Source organism: Penicillium odoratum, assembly GCF_028828045.1.
Source record: "Penicillium odoratum strain IBT 22623 chromosome Unknown utg000008l_segment0_segment0, whole genome shotgun sequence".
NCBI lineage: Eukaryota > Fungi > Ascomycota > Eurotiomycetes > Eurotiales > Aspergillaceae > Penicillium > Penicillium odoratum.
The window spans coordinates 2,729,362-2,751,222 of record NW_026643150.1 but is presented as its reverse complement, the minus strand read 5'-3'; the positions used below and the strand labels follow the sequence as shown (position 1 = coordinate 2,751,222).

The 21,861-nt window shown below is 48.0% G+C and overlaps 6 protein-coding genes across 6 annotated transcripts; 4 read left to right on the top strand and 2 right to left on the bottom strand.

Annotated features, from left to right (window-relative positions):
- Positions 1-200: 200 nt before the first annotated feature.
- Positions 201-1,697, top strand: N7520_011250 (putative MFS efflux transporter; the record flags this gene model as incomplete). Its single annotated transcript, XM_057145183.1, has 1 exon — positions 201-1,697. One exon carries the CDS (start codon positions 201-203, stop codon positions 1,695-1,697), a length of 1,497 nt encoding a protein of 498 aa, XP_056990937.1.
- A 1,140-nt stretch (positions 1,698-2,837) lies between these two features.
- pkcA (protein kinase c) lies at positions 2,838-6,729 on the top strand (the record flags this gene model as incomplete). The annotated part of the gene is made up of 9 exons (XM_057145182.1): positions 2,838-3,243; positions 3,371-3,637; positions 3,691-4,266; positions 4,321-4,716; positions 4,776-5,204; positions 5,266-5,875; positions 5,935-6,136; positions 6,198-6,603; positions 6,668-6,729. 9 exons carry the CDS (start codon positions 2,838-2,840, stop codon positions 6,727-6,729), a joined length of 3,354 nt encoding a protein of 1,117 aa, XP_056990936.1.
- Positions 6,730-8,060: 1,331 nt separating this feature from the next.
- On the top strand, positions 8,061-10,475 carry N7520_011248 (uncharacterized protein; the record flags this gene model as incomplete). Its single annotated transcript, XM_057145181.1, has 1 exon — positions 8,061-10,475. The coding sequence occupies one exon, from the start codon at positions 8,061-8,063 to the stop codon at positions 10,473-10,475; it is 2,415 nt and encodes an 804-aa protein (XP_056990935.1).
- Positions 10,476-10,912: 437 nt separating this feature from the next.
- On the bottom strand, positions 10,913-11,323 carry N7520_011247 (uncharacterized protein; the record flags this gene model as incomplete). Its single annotated transcript, XM_057145180.1, has 1 exon — positions 10,913-11,323. The coding sequence occupies one exon, from the start codon at positions 11,321-11,323 to the stop codon at positions 10,913-10,915; it is 411 nt and encodes a 136-aa protein (XP_056990934.1).
- Positions 11,324-11,872: 549 nt separating this feature from the next.
- On the top strand, positions 11,873-13,300 carry N7520_011246 (serine/threonine-protein phosphatase; the record flags this gene model as incomplete). The annotated part of the gene is made up of 3 exons (XM_057145179.1): positions 11,873-11,889; positions 11,953-13,228; positions 13,298-13,300. 3 exons carry the CDS (start codon positions 11,873-11,875, stop codon positions 13,298-13,300), a joined length of 1,296 nt encoding a protein of 431 aa, XP_056990933.1.
- Positions 13,301-18,892: 5,592 nt separating this feature from the next.
- On the bottom strand, positions 18,893-21,698 carry N7520_011245 (putative C6 transcription factor (NirA); the record flags this gene model as incomplete). The annotated part of the gene is made up of 5 exons (XM_057145178.1): positions 18,893-20,030; positions 20,087-20,455; positions 20,506-21,460; positions 21,510-21,564; positions 21,621-21,698. The coding sequence occupies 5 exons, from the start codon at positions 21,696-21,698 to the stop codon at positions 18,893-18,895; spliced, it is 2,595 nt and encodes an 864-aa protein (XP_056990932.1).
- Positions 21,699-21,861: the final 163 nt, after the last annotated feature.

Below are 21,861 nucleotides of genomic sequence, written 5' to 3'. Positions count from 1 at the left end.
GCTCGACAAAGAGTTGACTTGGTCTTGGAATTAGTCAAGCAGATGGCCGGAATATGGATTCCTGAGAATTCTAGTTGACCGTTCCATTAGCTAATTTCACCGAAGCACTCAATTACAGATATCCTTGCACAGTTTTTCACTACAAACACTCTTATTTTACAACATATTTTCTACCGTCACATTCTTGATTCGGCATCAAAATGGCTGGACCAAGCCTGGGTGTATTCCTTGACATCGAGAGTTCTCCTCGGATTACCAGTCCATTGCCTGCAGTGCAGAAGAAGCAGGGGATGGCACAGCGTGATATGGAACTGAACAAGATCCACCCAGCACGAAATCTAGACCAAATAGCCTATGAAGCAGGAACGCACGAACCTAACGGACTATCTATACCCACACAAGGTGCATTGCAAAGTCGGATGCCTTTGCCGGTCGCTGAAAATGCGACTACAATTGAATGGGCCCCGGACCGAACAGTGACCCCTTGGAAAACCAAATGGCGACTCATGAGTGCGTGCTTGATGCTTTTTGGAAATGGCATGAATGATGGTGCCCCTGGTGCTTTACTACCCTATATGGAAAAGCACTACCAAATCAGCTATTCCATTGTTTCGTTAATTTTCGTGGGCAACGCGCTGGGCTTCATCTCTGCCGCCCCCGTCACGCATTTAATCGAGCAAAAGCTCGGGCGCTCCAAAAGCTATGCCTTCTCGATGTTCCTTCTAGCTGTGTCTTACATTGTCATCGCCTGTCAACCTCCATTTCCAGCGGTCGTGTTTTGTTTCTTCTTGCTGGGACTCGGCGTGGCCCTGAATTTGACCCTCAACAATACATATAGCGCTAATCTGGCCGATAGTACAACAGCTCTAGGACTGATATGCGGTGCATATGGTATTGGAGGCACCGTAGCGCCCTTGTTTGCGACTGCTATGGAATCGAATGGCATTCGGTGGTCGCTTTTTTACACAATTCCTTTGGCAGTCTGTCTGATCAACTTTATTTTTGCCCCGTGGGCATTTTCAAACTTTGAGCAAGATACCCCGGCTGAGTCCCAACGTGGACTCCGTACGGCTGTCGAGGGGTTGGGTATCGAAGAAGAACCCTTGACCCGTACTCAACTTCTCAAAAAAGCCATACGGAACCGCACCACGCTCTTGGGGGCAATATTCATTTTTGCATACCAAGGGGCCGAAGTTTCTATCTCCGGTTGGGTGGTTTCTTTCCTCATCAACCACCGACATGGTGACCCTTCTCGGGTCGGATATGTCAGCTCCGGATTTTGGGCCGGCATCACCGCTGGACGGTTTCTCTTGACCCACCCTGCCACAAAGCTGGGTGAAAAGGTTACCGTGCTGGGGATGGTCATTGGGGCCGTTATCTTCCAGCTCATGACTTGGCTCATTCCGAATGTCATCGGGGAGGCCGTAGCAGTGGCCATCCTAGGTGTATTATTGGGAGCGGTCTATCCATGTGCCACATCGGTCTTTACAAAGCTCCTGCCTCGGAATATGCACATCCCCAGCCTAAGCTTTGTCAGCGCCCTAGGCAGTAGTGGTGGTGCGGTATGGCCATTTCTGACAGGTATTCTATCACAGCATGTGGGGACTATGGTACTACATCCAATTTGTATTGGGTTGTATATTGTGATGGCGACCAGTTGGCTTCTGTTACCTAAGATCTCCAAGAGATCAGAGTAAGGGTCTTTTAGTTCCCTTCCATTCCCCCCGCACGTGGGTCATTTTTTTGGTATTCAAATCAAGAACTGTGATGTCTGGGGGCAAGTCACGAGTTCTTCTTTTGATAGTAAAAGAATGTACACATATCCCAAAATGACACGAATATTCACATGATATGATCAACTGATCACTGATCAATGTTGATAACTGTCGGAAGTTGTAAAATGATCATCCATGCAGAGAAAAGAATGTGGGACGCACCGGAGTATAGGCAAGGAGTCTCCATCTGCTACGTAACAGATGCTCCCCCCAGTGAATCCTGGTCTGGATGGAAGCGGTGACGTGTAAATAGTAGAAGAATCGAAAAGAACTTTTGATCTTTGCCTTGGAAATTGAGTACGAATCGAGTACGCAGACCGTACCCGATCAGAGACATCTGGGCCCAAGTTTCCGTCCGTCCCTGCCAATCAGGCTTTTCGGAACCGAGGATCATGTCATCCAGGCCCTTTACTGTGGAGTTTTCGTTATTCTTTTTTGGTTAAACTGTTTGAGTCCATTGGATCAACTGGGGCTGAATGATGAGTTCAATAGAGAATGAGAAAATGGTCTGGCTATTTGCCTTGTGATTTTATAGGTCTCAGTTGAGAATTGCTGTAGGGCCCTAGTAGGTAGAAAGTTATTCTAGATATGCTAACTCGAAGACACTAGGTTTCTACTAGTAGTAACAGTAATTCAGGAAGTATCCCTCAGCGCTTCTATGTCAGTGTGGTATTGGGTCTTACTATGTGTACCGTCACCGAGTTGGGTAAAGTAGTAGAGAGAAGAGAAAGTCTCACGTGTAATTGTTTAAACGGATTTTTCACCACAAAAACAAGGCGGATATACGTGTAATAGATGAGCCAGACAAAGAATGAATGAAAAGAAAGCGATTTATCATTGATTGATACTTTTCCTCATACTTGTCGCTGCGTTGTAGAAATAAATCCCTTATCGCGATCATTTGGGGCGAATCCCGTTACATTTTCCGTTGTGGCAGTATTACCCGTTACCCCCCTGTCAACAAGAGCCCCGCGAAACCAATTCTCCCACCTACACCTCACTCACGACCCCGGCGCAGCACCACCAAGTTTCACGTCCACACTGCCCTCGGTCCTGCCCATCATGGACGGCGACGAGCTTATTGCGTCGGTCTACCGCAAGATCGAGCGGGAAAAGGCCCTCATCGCCGCCGCCAGTAACATGCGGCAGTCGACCGACAACCCCCTCGTCCAGCAGCGAGTCGACTCCAACATCCGCGATGGCCGCAAAAATATCGCCTACCTTGAGGAGAAAATGCGAGAGCTACAGATTCGTCATATGGGACAGCAAGGTGGTGGCTCCCCAAGCGACCAGCGTCAGGGTTCGGGGCCTTCACCCCCTCCCAAAGACTCCTCTGGACACTTCGCAAGCGATGGTGATAGTCACTACCCTCAGAGTGGCGCAGGCATTATGCCAACAGGCGCCCCATTCGCCGATCCTCGGCCATATGCCCAAGTCCCGAAGGCGCGCCCCAATTATACAAAGCTAGGTATGTCTACTGGAGATTTAGCCCCAAAATCCCCCCGCTATTTACCTCCCGGGAGGCAGGCGGGGCCTTACACTACGATTTATGGAAAATTGTCCGATTGGAATGCTGACAGGGTTTGATGTCTCAGATCTTATCAAGTATGATACCCAATACCTCGGACCCAAGATCCAACTCATGCTGTCCCAACTTGAGTTCAAGTTGAGTGTGGAGAAACAATACAAGGCAGGAATTGAGAAGATGGTCCGCTTGTATCAGGATGAGGGTGATCGAAAGAGCCGCGCGGATGCCGAAGGCCGTCGCATTGAAAGTAATCAGAAGATCCAGCTGCTGAAGCAGGCTCTGAAGCGATACGAGGATCTCCACATCGACATTGAGTCCTCTGATGCTGCAGATGGTGTGTCAAACTATCTGCTGATCCAATCAAGAGTATAGGCTAATTTCTGATAGATGAGAGTCTGAGCGCCCCTAACATGCGCAAACCGTTGACCGGTCTTCTAACTATGCGCATTCACGCTGTGAAAGATGTGGATCACGCCACCAGTTCTCGATTCTCTCGCGGACCCGAGACTTATGTCATTGTCAAGGTGGAAGATGCGGTCAAAGCAAGAACAAAGGCAACCCGAAACGATAAATGGCTGGACGAGGCGTTTTCCATTGATATTGATAAAGCGAATGAAATAGAGCTTACGGTTTATGACAAGTCTGGAGACCGCCCGACTCCCATTGGTATGTTGTGGGTGCGCATCTCCGATATTGCAGAGGAGATGCGTCGCAAGAAGATCGAGACAGAACTCAACGCCTCCGGGTGGGTTTCTGCCGACAAGATGGGCGATTCGGGTACCCCTCGATCTGATCATCATACCGGCTCACCAGGCTCATCCCACGGCGGCAGCGGCTTTCAAGGGATGGCTCCCCCGATGGGACAGCAGCCTGGAGAAACCTCCAATACACCCCCCAGCGTGATGATCGATTCCTGGTTCGCTTTGGAGCCCTTTGGCAGTATTCATCTCTCAATGAGCTTTGGTAAGATATCAATTCGGATATAAATCTCTGATGGTTTGCTGATGTTCAAGTTAGCCAAGCAACTTAAGGACCGTCGCCCCTTCGATATCGGTCTCAACCGTCAAGGTGCCGTGCGTCAAAAGAAAGATGACGTTCATGAGAAACAGGGCCACAAGTTCGTCACCCAGCAGTTCTACAACATCATGCGCTGTGCGCTATGTGGAGAATTCCTCAAGTATGCCGCTGGCATGCAGTGCTCGGATTGCAAGTACACCTGCCACAAAAAGTGCTACCCGAAGGTTGTCACCAAGTGTATCAGCAAGGCCAACTATGAAACCGACCCCGACGAGGAGAAGATTAACCATCGCATTCCTCACCGTTTCGAAGGATTCTCCAACATTTCGGCGAACTGGTGTTGCCACTGTGGCTATCTGCTTCCCTTTGGACGGAAGAACGCGAAGCGTTGTAACGGTATGCAAAATCTCTTGTTTGATGCGGTAATATCAGATTATGCTAACTTGCTTGGATAGAATGTGGCCTTACCTCCCACGCGCACTGCACTCATCTGGTCCCTGATTTCTGCGGCATGTCGATGGAGGCAGCAAACCAAATTCTAGAGACCTTGATTCGCACAAAGAATCACAACAAGTCAACCTCTGTCAGTAGCGGCCTCAAGCAAACTCTTCGGCCTGGCGGTCCACCTACCCAAGACCACGCCGGCCTTTCATACCCCCAGAAACCCACCAATAGCCCTTATGGAGCAATCCCCCGACAACCCTCATCGGAAGCGGTCAGCGCGGCGACTAACTCCTTTATGACACCACAGTCACCGACGGCACTTCCACAAGCTGCCCAGCGCCAACCAATTCCACCAAAATCACCCACAACGTCCCCTGCTGCTGCCGCGGCAGCTGCCGCTGCCGCTGCAACCGGGATGCGCAATCCTCAGCAGACTACAAGTATGCAACAATTTTATTCATTTTTATTTGTGTAGCTGTTTTTGGTACTGACAGATTCTAGCTGAAATGAGCCGGCCTCCTGTGGCACCTCAGCAACCTCCTCCTCCTCAACATGCCCCTTACAACCCGGGTGATTATGCTAATATCCCTCAAAAGGCCCAGCCCCAGCCTCACCAAATGCCGAACATGGCTGCACCTTCGGGCTATGGAATGCCACCTCCCCAGCAGCCTATGCAGCCTACGCAGCCTATGCAGCCTATGCAGCCTATGCAACCAATGCCACCGCAGCCAGTGGCGCCAGTGGCAAAGGCGGAGGAGATGGCTCCCCCTCAGCCTAAGTCTCGTATTGGATTGGACCACTTCAACTTCCTTGCAGTTCTCGGAAAAGGTAACTTTGGTAAGGTCATGCTGGCCGAAACCAAAAACACACGGAAGTTGTATGCCATCAAGGTGTTGAAGAAGGAGTTCATCATCGAAAACGATGAAGTGGAAAGCACCAAGTCTGAGAAGCGAGTATTCTTGATCGCTAACAAGGAACGGCACCCATTCTTGTTGACCCTCCACGCCTGTTTCCAGACGGAAACCCGTGTGTATTTCGTCATGGAATATATCAGTGGTGGTGATCTGATGCTACACATTCAGCGCGGCCAATTTGGCCTGAAGCGGGCACAGTAAGCTTTCTCGGACTCGAAACATCCAATAGCCAAACAGATATTGACGGTTTAAATAGGTTCTATGCCGCCGAAGTCTGCTTGGCACTCAAGTATTTCCATGAGAATGGCGTTATTTACCGTGATCTGAAGCTTGACAATATTCTTTTGACTCTTGATGGCCACATTAAGATTGCTGATTACGGTCTCTGCAAGGAGAACATGTGGTATGGGTGCACAACCAGCACCTTCTGTGGTACCCCTGAATTCATGGCTCCTGAGGTAAGTCTTCGCCACAATCGGATTGTGTGTACCATCGCAGTATATTGACCTCTACAAACAGATCTTGCTGGACAAGAAGTATGGACGGGCTGTTGACTGGTGGGCATTCGGTGTTCTGATCTACCAAATGCTTCTCCAGCAGTCTCCTTTCCGTGGTGAGGATGAAGATGAAATCTACGATGCTATTCTTGCAGATGAACCTCTTTACCCCATCCACATGCCTCGTGACTCGGTTTCCATTCTGCAGAAGCTCTTGACCCGCGAGCCTGAGCTTCGACTGGGCTCTGGCCCCACCGATGCCCAGGAGGTGATGTCACATGCCTTCTTCCGCAACATTAACTGGGATGACATTTACCACAAGCGTGTTCCTCCACCATTCATCCCCAGCATTAGCAGTCCTACCGATACAAGCAACTTCGATCAGGAGTTCACCAGTGTGACTCCTGTCTTGACCCCCGTTCAATCTGGTATGATGCCATCAATTTACCGAGTTTGGAAGCTCCAGCTAACAATTGGTTTTCTCTCCATTAGTGCTCTCTCAAGCCATGCAGGAAGAATTCCGCGGCTTCTCATACACCGCCGATTTTGCTTGATTTCGACAAGCATGGAATACAACGATTACCCGTATTGGAGCACCTGCCATCATATGAAAAACTGACGGCTCGGTATTAGGGCCTGACACCACGATTTCGGCTCTTGGTGTTGTTTCTCTCTCTTGAAATTGCTTTACATACCCATTGCAGTTGTGTTTGATTGAATGCCAGCGTAGACGCCAGCTGTCGAACACTCCGCGAAGCATGGTCTGCTTCTCTTTGATTGACATGATTAATGGAGTAGCTTCGGTTTTATTCTCTTATTGTTTGCTCTCCTATGTTTTGCTTATCTAAATTGCTTGATTTTTTGCCCTTTATATGTTTTCTTCTATTTCTCACGGGTTGATTCATGATGAGTTCCACGCCATGCCGGGTCATGGCTGTTCGTTGCAGAACTGGCGGGAGAGAGCTTTTGGGCAGCTGTCGGCTTTGCGGATGGATTATGTGCACATGGATCGAGGCAGGAGTCTTTTCAACACCCAAAAAGCGCTTGAATGAGGATTGATGAGTATGAAGACTATTGAGGGCTGTGTGATGCTACTTATTTAGGGGCTGGTGATGTTCTGCTTCAATTCCGTCGGGCCATGTTTTCTTTCCCGTGGCACCCCTGCTTGGATGAGTATCTGATTCCCCCATGGTTCCGAGGACAGGAGATGCAAATACGAATTAATACATCCTTCATTGAACCAATTCATGTTCTAGTACTTGACAAGCCTTAGCAATACGCTACTCCCGTGGTGTCCATTTCATGATTGACAACACAGCAATGATCACAATGGTACTCCATCTACGTGTCGCAAAAAACCTTTTTTATATAATTGGAACTGTGCGTCAAATAGACTACTCGACGGGTACAGTAGGAGAGAGAGAGAGAGTATATGATTTAGAAGAGGTAGGAAATATGATAGGAAATATACTGGGAGACTACTAAGTCGGGACCGGACAGGGGACCAAGGAGACCAAGTAGAAAACCACGTAGGAGACAGAGTAGGAGACAGAATGCAGAGTAGGTGAAGGCACTCGAGTAGTAAAGGGTTCAAAGGTTGGATTGGGTAAATGGTAAACAAGCTTATCATCTTAGTGACGGGTAACCGGTGACCGGTAACCCTAAAAATGTTAACTGACTGATTTCAATGTTATTTTCAAAGTGATAAAATGCATGTTTACTTTCGCAGAGTACGTGTTTGATTCAGTTCTTCACTTTTGGATCTCTTGACTTCTTTGCCCTCTTTCATTTCTCCTCTGCTCTTTGTTAACATCCTCTTTGTTGTCTTCCCACTGTCACTATTTTTGCGACACCATCCTCTTTGTTTACAGCGTCACCAACCAGGATGTCTTTTCTGAAATGCCCTTTGAGCCCTCGCTCCCTCGAGCAGAGCCCTCGAACTGAAGATAGTGACCTCCCCACACCGAGTGCAGTACCGATCAAACGTGAACGCGGTCGTCTTCAACGCAGAAAAGGACCCGCATCCTCTAGTCCTTCTACTGTGCCGACCACTTCTCGTGCCACTCGCTACTCTGAGCGCATTCGGAATCTGCAGGCCAGTGTCAGTCGGGCTCTAGGCATCCAGTCGTCTGCGCAAGAAATCTCACCTATCAGCCTTGCCAATCCGGCCTCAACCGAGCTCCCTTCCAGTCCACCAACTGCTGTGGGCTTGCAGGGTTACCAGACACTGACGCCTGCCCAGCAGGCTTTCTCCGCCGACTCACCTCCCATTCTTCCATCAGGCCCTGCTGAGGGGTTGCAGAGTGAAAACTCGTTTGAGACACTCGAACCCTTTCCTGCGTCGGAGCCTTCTCTGCAGAGCCCACCAGACACAATTGTGCAGTTTACAGGAGGAAAGGCGTCTCTTCCTACCAACACATTGGACTTAATCCCTCAGTACCAACCGTCTTCAACTGGAACTTCCACGCCAGTTGTGTCAATATCCTCACCTTCTCTGTCCAGTCCGCCTGACATTATTGTGCAGTTTACAGAAGGAAAGGCGTCTATTCCTACCAACCCATTGTACCTCATTCCACAGTATCAGCCACCTACAGTTGAGACCTCTGTACTATCTGTGTCAACATCGTCACCTTCTCTTCTCAGCCCTCCAGATATAATTGTACAATTTACAGATACAAAGGCGTCTGTTCCTACCAATTCGTTGTACCACTCCCGATCTGAGACCCCTACCGCCGCTACTACGCCCAGGCTTCGCAAACGAAAGAGCCCAAGCATTGACCTTGAGCTCACTACTCGCACCCCAAAGCGCCGAAACTCCAGTGACCATAAACACGATCTGAGTTCTCCAACGCCATCCTTCTCGCCCAGCCCTCACTTAAAGATGACATTGAAGTGCAAACGAAAGAGCTCTAGCGTTGACCTTGAGCTCACTACTCGCACCTCAAAGCGCCGAAACTCCGGTGACCATAAACACGATCTGAGTTCTCCAACGCCATCCTCCCCGCCCAGTTCCCACTCAGAGATGACAATGAAGCGCAGACGAAACAAACTCGATGAAGACCGAGCTTGCTCTTCCGCTGCTGAAAGCATTGATGGGGATTCTACAACTTCCAAATCCTCGCACTCCCTCTACTTAGATAATGGTTTGGTTTTCGAGTCTGATCAATACGACAGCCAGCGCCTATCTGAATCGCCCAGTCCCTCTCCTCCATCACCCTTCCCTCCAAAACGGACCAAAATACATCCGAAGCAACAGACCAACCGAAAGAAGCAAGGGAGAAGCTCGCGTTCTACCAAGACTGCAGCTAAAGCTTCAACCAAAGCTCCCCCCGGACAGAAACATCTGGACACCAATGGAAAAGAGGATTTTAGTCATGATGACGACTGCTATGCTGATGATACCCTGAGTGATGAAAGCGATTACCAAATCACATCAGGCGAGCGAGAAGACCTGTTAAATGAACTTACACGAGAAAGAGGTCAACGCCTGGCCAAGACGGTGGAAATCCCTCCAGACTCTGGACTAGGACCAGTGCAGATACAGCTCGTTCGCAAGCTAGCCACACGTGGCTGTAAGCCCGTCATGTCTCGATTCTGGTTCCGTGATTTCGATACTTGGCCCCAGTCACTGTTCTCCGAGGGAGACGTCGACTCCGAAGATGAAGATGGCGAGCTTCTAATGTTCAGGTCACAGAACATGTCAGATAACTACGCCATCAAGGCTCTCCAGGAGCTCTTTGCGGTCAGTGGCCGAGTGCGAGATTGCTCGTTTCTGTCAGTGAAGCCCCAGTTTGTTGTGGGAAAAGCCATTCGGCAGTACCTACACTGGGCGATCGACGATGCAGGTCTAAAGACCACTCGGCAAACAATCCCGGTGCATTGTATTTGTCCCCAGATCCCTGGGGAGGAAATCTTCTCGACAATAATGAGATGTTCGCGGAGACTGGAGAGACTGGGGAAGCAGCATCAGATTGCGCACGCTGGCAAGAAGGAGTTTTGGCCAACAATGATTGGCTTTGTGATCGCAGGACCAATTGTGTGTCTTCTGTCTCTAGATACAGATCCCACATCTGAAGCGTGGTCACAAAAAGTCAACATTGATGGAGAGAGCCCGGCGAAGTATTTGACCCAGTTCGACCTTTCCGAGCGGGAGCAGGATGTTTGGAACTCCCTGGCAGTTGCGATATGTGTTGTTCATCTACGGGACACACTTATCAAGCTGGCCAGGGGTTACACTGGGAACCCTGCTGTTCCCATTATCCGGGGACTCGGGAATGAGACCGACGACGAAGACATTTAAGTAGGGAGACGGGAAGATAATGTCATTTTTTGGATGCCAGTGTTCCATATCTGTAAGCCTAAGTCTTTATTCTTAAACGTCAAATGTGAGTTCAGACAGATCGAATGCTAGCTGCTGTAGTAGAACGCATCGCCTACAAACAACCTAGACCAAAGACCAGCTCCTCAAAGTCTTTTTCTAAACAAAGCACTTGACACAGTAAATTTTGACTTGTAAGATGTTCTGTCTATGTCGAGATTGAATTCATCAGGTAACTTCTTTTATACATTTGTATACAACAGGGTGTCAAATCGACACGACTCTATCTTAGCATCTCAGCAACCCATATGCCAACAAAATTTCCCACATTTCCAATCCATGGTATCATTTGAAAAAGAGAAGAAGAAACAAAAAAACAAAACGCACACCCGGCATCAAGCACGGGGGGCACACACTAGTTATTGCCCATCAGCCGAAACCTGGTGCTGTTCACTCCCACGCGCATTACGAAACCCCAACAATTCCCCTAGTACACCCTTTGGTTTTGGTACCGGGCACTCATGGCCAATGTGTGACAAGTTCTCCGCCTCCTCCTCCATCTGGAAGAACGTAGCTACTTCTTCATCGGCACCGGAAGAAGTCGGACGCGGAACCTCGGAGTCCAGCTCCATATCTCTCCGTCTCCGACGTCGCATTCGCGGGACTTGTTGCCCATCGGCTGTGATGGTCATTTCGGAGTCGGCAAAGGTTCGGCGTGGGGAGGGGCATGGGAAGACGTGTGGCAAGCCGACAACCAGGAGAGACGCGAAGAGGGTGCCGGTGAAGAGGCCCATTGTTGACCGGGAACGAGGGTGGAGATGTGGTGGCATTGTGTAAGGTGTGTATGTGTGTATCGGAAGAATATTTCGAATTGAATTGAAGTGGGTGTAGTTGAATGCTGTCGCTGTTGTCCTTTTCTCTCTTTTTTCTCAGACGATCAGAAGATGTTGGCTGAGAAGTCGGACCAGACAGAGAGGTCTAGCCGGGGATTGACGAGGACAAGGTCAATTGGATATAGAGAAAGAGTTCCCAAGTGGATTCAATTGGGCGTTAAACCAGGGAATCCGGGGGAGGTGGAAGATCCAAATAGGAAGTTGAGGGAATGAAGGCTCTGGCCCATCTAATCTTATCTGGGTTCAACATGATTGGTTCGGACCAGAGTAACTGAACTTGGTTTCTGCCATTTCCTAACCTCATGTTCATCCGACCTTGCAAGGTTATTATAATTATGGGACAATCATGATTCTATATTTTTCTCGTGAAGGAGACTGAACTCGTTCTTGAAAGTCGCCCGATATCTCTTCTGACCCGCATTGCCTATCTTCCCCTCCCCAAATTCCTCTCCTTCTTCCCTCCCCTCATCAAATCACAGCTCAACCATGAGTGACTTAGACCGGTACTGCCCTTATTCAACTTCTGTAGATAATCCTCGCTGACGTCTTTCGTTTTTCTCTGATAGGGCGATCGAGCAGCTGCGGGCCTGCCGCCTGATCCCCGAATCACAAGTACGCGAGCTGTGCTACAAGGCGCGTGAGCTCCTAATCGAAGAAGGCAATGTTGTCTCCGTCGACGCCCCAGTAACGATCTGCGGGGATATCCATGGCCAATTCCACGACCTGATGGAGCTGTTCCGCGTCGGTGGCGACGTACCCGACACAAACTACCTCTTCATGGGTGACTTCGTTGACCGCGGTTTCTACTCCCTCGAATCCTTCCTCCTCCTCCTCTGCCTGAAAGTGCGCTATCCAGATCGCATGACCCTCATCCGCGGTAACCACGAATCGCGACAGATCACCACCGTTTACGGCTTCTACGACGAGTGTATCCGCAAATACGGCAGCGCCAATGTCTGGCGCTACTGCTGTGAGGTCTTTGATTATCTGGCGCTGGGCGCGATCGTGCTGGGCGCCAGCTCTGAACTGGAACCTACCGTCTCCGGCATGAACGCTACCGGCGCGACCATGCCCATTGAGGACGGTGAGCTGGAAACCGAGGTGCTGAATTCGCGCGGCGAAGTCACCATGAGCACCTATCGCCAGCGACAGCGCGCATCCTCTAATATCTCAACCGAATCACAAAGCATCTCTCCTCCACGCGATATCTCGGCTGCTCCAGGCCAGACTTCTGCTCCGACTCGTAATGGAGCACCCGGTACCGGCGCGAGTTCAGACGGGAACGGCAGCTTGGCGACGAGCCGCACGGGCGCTGTACTGTGCGTGCACGGCGGACTTTCACCGCTAATCGACAGTGTAGACAAGATCCGACTGATAGACCGGAAACAAGAAGTGCCACACGAAGGCGCCATGTGTGACCTTCTCTGGTCCGACCCAGATGAGATTGAAGGATGGGGTTTGAGTCCCCGAGGTGCTGGATTCCTCTTTGGCGGCGACATCGTCAAGTCATTTAACCATCTTAACGGCCTGTCTTTGGTTGCGCGAGCCCACCAGCTCGTCATGGAGGGGTACAAGGAGATGTTTGACGGCGGGATCGTGACTGTCTGGTCCGCTCCGAACTACTGTTACCGCTGCGGCAATGTAGCAGCAATACTTGAACTAGGCGAAGATGGCAATAACGGTGGTACAGTTTCCCGCAGTAATGGGGAATATGGACGAAGCAACGGGATTGGAGAATCCAACGCCCTGGTTGGTCCTGGAAGGAGATACCGTGTTTTTGAAGCTGCGGCCCAGGATACAAGGGGCATGCCTGCGAAGAAGCCCGTCGCTGATTATTTCCTGGTAAGTTCTATTACTTACTATATTTTCATGGCCCATGGAGATTTGGTTCTCCGTACTAACTGCCGATAGTGATACCATCCTCTGCATGCTTTTTGCCATTGCGATCTCTTCTCTACCTCGTCTATATGGTTCTCATCCCCTTTTGACCGGCTCGGCATCTCGTGTCTTGGATGTGATGTATTTGCTGCAATCTAATGATTATTCATGACGGACATTTCTCGATGTTGGATTCTTGGTTCTCTCTACTGTAAAGTCGATTTTTGCAAAAGGGTTTCCCTAGACCTACATTATACCAACATGACAACTACAGCTCCATGGACCATACCCATTCTCTACCATTGAGCGACAGTGGACATGTCGTAAATATTCCATCAGCCATTCTTCTTGGCATAAAGTCCATTACAATTCATGTACCCATGGCGGACCTGAAAACTGATACTCCATGACTCCACTGGCTGGAATGGTTTCTGGTCAGGTCAGTGCCCCTTCTCTCAATATAACCAAATTGAGCTTGTACGTGCTCGTCATGGCAGTGGCAGTCAGAGCAGCCCAGCTTAATAGACCACGATTCGACTGCACCCCTCTTCCTTCGGCCAGACCTATAAAGGTCCGTTCCAACGCATTGGCAATGCAAATTGAGTGCCTGGGGAAAGTCTAAAATCTGCGAGAGCTACCAATCTCGTTCATTCGTTCCTGTTGTAGTAAATGTGTTCTTGGCCGTGGTGGATTGCCCCTGTGAAGGACTTTATAAGCCATAGGATAGTTTCGAGGGAGTTTCAATTCCTGTATACCATCAATAATAGACGAAGGATTAGCAGAAGTTGTGGAATTGAGTGGTTGGAATTAAATGTAATAAATCTAGTGGTAGGTTGATCATCGATGACTTAATGACCTGGCTAGTTAGTAGTAAGTCCGACCAGATCCGGGCCATTCACCTGAAACATAACAATTATATATAGTACTGAGGTGAATATAAGTCATTATATTGATTAATCAAGCATATTTGGAGGCCAATCTTCAGTAGGGGAGGTTAGGTGGTATGACAATCTGGAAGAGTCCAAGGAGATTCCCAAGGAGATTGATTCCCTTGAAGATCTAAGCTACCCTTGCAATGGGTTGGCATGAGCCGTATTGAGGTACCATGAGCAGAAACGAGTCATACAATAGACCCACACAATACGATGCAGGATCAAACGGATCAACGGAAGAAAAAGAGGAGCAGGTAATCTGGGTCACTCGCGTTATTGGTTGATCCTGGGGAGGTGATCCTGTGAAGCGTCGTGATAGGTCGATACTGTTTGCAGGTGGTGATCTTGAGGCTCATTCACTTCACCCCAGTGACCCCACCCACTACTATAAATACCTCATGTCGCACCTCCCTTCTTCCTCTATCTTCTTCTCTTGTCACCACTCCTTTCAGTTCAAACTTCTATCTCTTTGGACTTTATCTTTCATCTCTAAGTCCATCTTGAATCTTCCATCTCTTCCAAGATTCGACTTCAATCCTTCCAAGGTTCAAAACCTCAAACACAAGTTCAACTTCGGAGCTTCCCATTCATGTTTTCATCAAAACAAACATCTTTCTCAATTCATCATGTCAATCCACCTTGATGCAGCGATCATTCCCTGTGATCAATTCTTGACTTGGCCTGACGAGCCCTAAGGTTCATTCATATTTCCATTCCTATGACTTCGCTAACCTTTCAGATTGTGCCAATCTTCCTTCTAGATGACATCCCACATTTTGCTTCCCGAATACAATCTTCAAAATCGTCACCGGGCATCAACAAAAGAAAGTGGTGTGGAGGGACAACCCACTGGGCACATTTGCGGTGAAGAAGCACTTGTTGTGGTAAGGAGGATACAGCCTCAGCCACGGTTCCATCAATGGCATGCGGTGAAGAAGCACCAGCCAAAACAAGGGGATGTGCCACTTGGCGTTGAAAGGAGACTTGGGATCCGTGGAACAAGAAAAAAAGGATTCACTCTTGCTGTCTATTCATGTTATGAAAACTATGTTATGAATTGTCTCTTGTTATGTTGCAATATGAGATACCAGCTCCTTGACCTGGTTGCCTTCCAATACATGTTGATCTTGAGATCATGAATTCCTATAACATTTTCAATCTGTTGAACAACTTGTACATGATACTTCATCTGCACCTCAGGCTTCGATATTGAAAGAGAACTTGGCTTATAAGCTACACTGTAAATATAATTAATATGTATGGGCGAGATGATCCGCATGGGTGCAAGATATCTGGGTGGGGAATGTGGTGTGGCAAGTGGAGCTAGTGGAGCCGGTAGAACTGGGTCGGGAACTTTACGGCAATAAGCTTAGCGTTTTCGTTTAAGTTATAGAGAATGAGAGATATTTTATACAAAAGCCGGTGTGGTGCAGCGGTTAGCACGCCCGTCCAGATCTAGATGCAGTTGGTCGTTATCGTTATCCTCTATTCTTAGCCTGATCTAGATCTGTGTCGATACGGGACTACGAGTGGTTCGAATCCCTCCGCCGGTATATCCTTTTTTTGATTTATTTTTCACAATTCATCTTTCATTTTAATCGTGCTTCAGTCTCTTACATTTAGTGAGCAGCCTTGTGTTAGAGTAGGGAGATTATGCGAATCCTTACAGTGCTTGTTTGCATATCTAGATCCTTCTCTCTTTGTTTACTTCCGCATATATTAGAATCCAGATCTGGCTTTTTAAAATGTAGACTTATACACATAAATTGAAGCCTGCTGCTAACATTGTTAGTAAACTGTGGGTCTAGAATTAGAGTGCCCAGCGTCTCAGTAAGTACACTCAGTCAAAGGGATCTTTATCATAAATTCAATTGAAGTTGAAGGAAAGTCATGGAAGACTTTATCGTTACAACTAAGTAAAACTGGAACAGAAAACCATAATCTGCCACTAGTTGAGTAATGGATTGGTCTCAATCGATCATCAGCTACTCTAATCTGGCCCCTGGTGATAATTTCTGAACAGGCCATATATGTTCCTCACACAATGGCATAAGAAGATCCTAGCGAGACCGCTCACTAACCCGTTGTCAATTGATTGTATAGAGTTGACCCTTAAGTACTCCAGTGCTCGAAAGTATGAAGCTTGTGGAGAAGCTAGGTGACTGCAGTGGCATCTATGAAGAGTGGTTCAGCAGCAGACAGTGTTCAGTGGTCAGATTGAATAGACCAATGAGTTAAATTATAACATTGTATTGATATTAGCCCTGCTTGTGGTGGCGCTTGATATCTTATCCATCTCTGTCAATCTAGAGCTTCCTCTTGATATCCATCCCTCCACCTCCGTATCGTACATCTCGTATAGGTACTAGTACCCTCCTGCACCAGGGTTTGTGCACCAGCACCCCTCAGATTATCGAATGTCTTCTTAATTCCCTCAACTCGCCCACTCAAAAAGTCTCCACTGCAAATGGCATGATATGGGCGGTGATAAGATCAATTTTGGAGATAGTCTCCCCATCGGGGACCTGAGCTAATCAAGATCTAGAAGACATTCATTAAAATATTAGTGTCATGACTTTGTAGGGTTAGAGTGGGAGAGTGGGTATGGCAGTCTTTCTTTTACCGCCGAGAGCCCTCATGGGAGTCAAAAGAGCAATTTGAGTGTAACCATCCAATAATTTCGTTATATCAATTCCCTGTCAAGATGAGAACGCGGATTTTAAGAAGGGATTTTATCATTAATACCGTAATTTGTGGAGAATACGTGGGGTGGGAAAGCGGGGTGATGGGGTGACAAGAACGGGAGCTTTACTACATAAAGTTAACTTTGTCGTTCAAGTTTAGAATTAGGTAATCTGATTATACAATAGGCTGGTATGGTGCAATGGTAGCACGCAATTTACTATATGGTGTTTATCGTTATCCCTATTCTTACTAGTTACAGTCTGTGTCTATACAGGACGATGAGAGTTCGAATCCCTCTACCGGCGAGTCCTTGTTTTTGTTACTCTTTGATACTTCATAGCAGTGGTCATGTCTGTACCCATAGCATGTTTGTAGTCCCAAGTGTTTTAGCGAATGAGATCTTTACGGTCGCCGCCGTCGTTTCACATTTTATGTGGTATAACTGTCCTCCAGTTATGTTACCGGGTCTATTTGAATGTATACTCTATAATTACCTGGTAGATTGATTGAAATGAGAAAGCATATGGTACCATTTGAACACTTCCTGTAGAAGACCAGCAACCCTAGGATAGAATCTAAGCTAAATGAATAAAAGTGTAAAGCCTCTTTGAATGAATTCCGAAAAAGAGCGTGCTTTAAAAATGGTTAATAAAGAGCACTTTTGCATCAGACTTGTTTAGATTTAAACAACTAATGAACTGAAGTCACGATCAGCGGGTGCAATATATTGCCGTGTGGGGAACTAATTTTGTGGCTGAAGGTGGAGCTGCGGGGTTCAGGATCTCAACCAGTGGAACCACGTCGGGATTCTTACGGTAATAGTACTTGCGTTTTCGTTTAACATTCAGAAAAGATAGAGATTGTATACAAAAGCCGGTGTGTGGTGCAATGGTAGCATGCCCGTCCAGACCAATTAAGTAGCAGGTGGTGCTTATCGTTATCCCTATTATTACTAGTTACGGATCTGCGTCGTTACGGCGCGATGAGTGGTTCGAATCCCTCCACCGGTAAGCGAATTTTTGGCCTCTGAGAGAAATTGATATTGATAATTGACCTTTTTTGACTACAACATAGCATACATGCATATTTCGTAAGATTGTCGCGGGGCTCGGGTGGAACAAGAGCATGCATGATTAATCGTCCGTCTGCCAAGGCCGATCCCTTCTGAAAATCCTCCCGGTCTCCCGTGACAGTTACCAAACTTCTCTATCCCTGAGTTTCGCACACTATCTTTGCAACATGCCTGACACCACGGTAGGGAGCTCCAATATCAGGTTCTTCACTACGGACAACTCACGCTTATACTGAGGTACAGAAAATATATTATTTCTACAACAGCGCTGAAGACTGGCAAGAAAACAAGCAGACAGTTGATGCGTATGTTCGAAATGATGGAGTCCAAGTTGGATCTACTGACAGACTTGAGCAGGATTATCAGGGAAGACACTGGGGAAGAGGTCTGGGTTCAAACTAGATCGATCCCCCCTCTATGCTATCCACCGTGCGTGCAGAACAAGTCCTTTGGAGAAACGTTTTCTGACTTCAGCTGATTACGGGTGGTAACAGAGCCCTTACCGAGGCCACTTTGAACAAGCTCAAGGATTTGAAATATCTTGAAATCAAGGAAATCAAAGAGCACAGCTAGAAAATTCCCTGATGAATTAAGAGTTTCCGGATTTTTTGGTGCGAATTACAAACTAGAGACTCGGACTATCCACCCTTTAAATTTTTGCCAGCATCTACTAGCCTGATCGCTGATTCCTTTTGACGAACATGCGATCGATCGAAAGATATTATACGTTATGAGTTTGAAGTTGTCTATGATCTATAAAAAACTAGAGGCTCGTCTCGACTCTGAACTAAATAAGAACGCTCAGTGATGACCAGCAATGCACAGTGAGAACAGAACTTCAGAGACAGTATCGAAGTATTATGGAAAGCTGAAAGATCAGGAGGGAAACCCGCCAAAAGGAAATAACAACGCTTCCATTCACGTCGATCATCCAAATAGTTATTTCCACTGACTATCAAACCCTGGCGCACTATTCTCAGGTGGGGAGCCCATATTTGGTAACGCGCCCATGGTCTGTATGTGATCCGCAACAGCGGGACTGGGGTGTTGGTTGGCAGCGAAGGAAACGGGATGGCCATTATTATCATATGATAGATGGGAAGGTTGACCCGGAACTGCAGAATGCCACCCACCCTCCCAATTTTCCAAACCCAGCGCCAAGGCAGCGTTCCGGTTCCACCAGTCATGGCTTTCTTCAACTAGATGGTCGGTTCCATCGAAAGCAGAAACCGATGAATTTGAGTTTGGAGATAATGCAGGCTGCGTAGAGCTATACCAAATGTTTTGGGAAACAGGTGATGGTGCTGCTGAGGGACCGGAGGTTGCGAGGGTTGCCATTTGGTACTTGACTTGTGGGATGGGGTGTGAGTATATTGGTTCTGGCGTTGCGTACTCGGTCCGCTGGGCTGGTGGCCCTGGCATGTAGTGGGCTTGGCCCATTGGTGGCACGGCTGAAGACATGGCGGCGTTTGGATACCGAGGACTCGCTGAGACTCTGATGCTGGCTGGATCTGGACTGAATGATTCTCTGTCCAGACTTGATGGAATAGGGTTTCCAAGGGATTGAGAACCACCTGGGTACCTATATGGTGGATACAAGGCATTGTGTATAATGGGAGAATCTTCTGATGTGGAAGGAGATGTTGCTTGGTCCCAAGATCCCCAGGATCCCCATTTGGCGTGGGTACGCTCAAGTATGACAATTGCTTCGGCTGGTAGCTTGACGTGCCACTTGTTGGCGGAGATGTCTAAAATCCGCAAGGTCCGACGGGCAGCCAGCCAGCCATCAGCCATTTCTTCAAGATTTCGGAGCCCATGGATGATATCCCGTTCTGGATTTCTTCCGGGAAGATTGAGAAGGTGAATGGTGCAGGCGGTGTGGGCAATATACACAACGATGTTACAGATTTGTTTCAATCCATAGGTGCGTTTGTACATGCGCAAGAGTTTGGAAATTATCGATGCAGCCTGAGTGCAGAACTTCCGGGGCGATACATGTGAGGGGAGTGGAGTAGTCGCCTTGGTATACTTGAGAAATGGCCGGTATAGATGGATGAGCAGCAGTTGTTCAAACATACTATAATTGGTGATCAGAAAATATATGGGAGAAGTTCAGACTTGCTTTTCACTTACTGCATAACAAGAACCTGGGGAAGCTGCCCTTCTTTTGGTTCGAATTCCCGCGGTAGCTCCTTTTTCCATTTCTCAAGTCGCGTGTGAACATCACTTAGCTTCTTGAGTTCTGATTGCTTCGACTGAGACTTTTCCAACTCCGAAGGGTGGTAGAAGTACCTCAGAAGATCATTGCTGATCTCACACAGTTTCGAAATTTGTAGAGCGACTGCTCTTATACGGGAAGGTTGCGTATGCTCTTGGCCAGCACCGGCATCCGTGTATGGCGACCACAATTCCGTGTCCTCTTGTGGCAGGACATCGAATCTCGGTACATTCGTATTGGATGAAGTTAATTGAGGCTGACGGCCAAGGTAGTTTGACCAGCATCTGCTAGATGTTAGATACGACAAAACAGATTCAAGGAATAGGTGACAAACTTGTCTATGAGATAGCAGCCCCAGAATGTTATCCGTCGAGCATCGACTTCCTCATCAGTGAGGTTGCGCGCTCCCAGACTAGACGCATCAACATTCAAGCCAAGATCAAATGCCATACGAAAGCTTAGGCCACTGTATACCCAGCCCTTGCCTTCACGGCCACACCCAGCTTCGCGGACAGACATGAGAGCAAATGCTTGGACTGTACACAATTTTGAATTTTCATGTTCATCATTCTCGTGGATCAGCCGCTTGGCTTCTTTGAAGAAGTGGTTACCGGCGGTTGCGATATTCTCAGGATCTGCAAATGCACCTGGCCAAGAACTAAAATGACAACCAAGGGCTAACATGGCGTTCACGAGCAAGGCAGAGCAATATTGGCTGGATGTGCCGCGCATCAAATCCCGAGAAAAGAGATCTTTCGCAAGAATGGTGAAGAATGGATAGTGCCAGGTAAAGTACATGGTTAGGAGGTGGGTAACGAGTGGTTCATCCTCTGTCACTCGCGTCCATCGTCCGATGGGGTTCTTGTCATTGTCCGAGTCAAGGACATTGTCGATTGAAGCCGACTCGGGTGATTCCGAGTCAGGGGGCAGAAAAATGAGATTTGAAGTGCCGCCAATGAATTTGCGTGAGCCATCAAGCATCAGTTCGCTCATTTTGCCTGCTAACTCAGACTCAAACTGATCGACCTCTGATGGGTTACCATCGCTAGGAGGATCTTTCGCTTCTGGAGCCGAGAGAAGTCCAGCTTGGCGCGTAACAACAGATTGAGCAACTTCATCTAGATCGTCGCATGCCCTGATCTCGCGCACTAGGTCAAAGGCGTCATCTTCGTCGTAATTCAACAATGCCTGGAATAATGTTTGCAGCGTCGTATGCCGTGTTCGCTGCGTATCGGCATCTTTCTTATAAACACCTTTACGGCGATGGTCAGAATTCGGGTCATAAACACCTGATTTTGAGTTAGTCAAGAGAATGTGATATTTAAATAGGGTACGCACAAGAAGTATGGTAGACCGAAGAACATGCAGCACAGCTGGGTAGATTTCCGTCACACTGGTTTCAATCAGCGATAATCTTCCCGAGATCTATCAACAATGCTGATGACATACCTTTGATTTTCTTCTGCGACAAGCAATGCAAGCTGTGCTGACGCAGCGCCTTTTGGACGTTGCTTGGTCTGTAGACATGATTTAAATTCCTCTAATATGATAGGTGCCGAGGTTGCTTTCTCCGCGGAATGAAGAACCCCCACGTCTCAGCCTCGTGGCGACCGTTCAATGGTCCAGTACGGAAGCTGATCAGTGCATAATGCGTCCATCATCTAGAACGGCATATGACAATTCTGGTGGC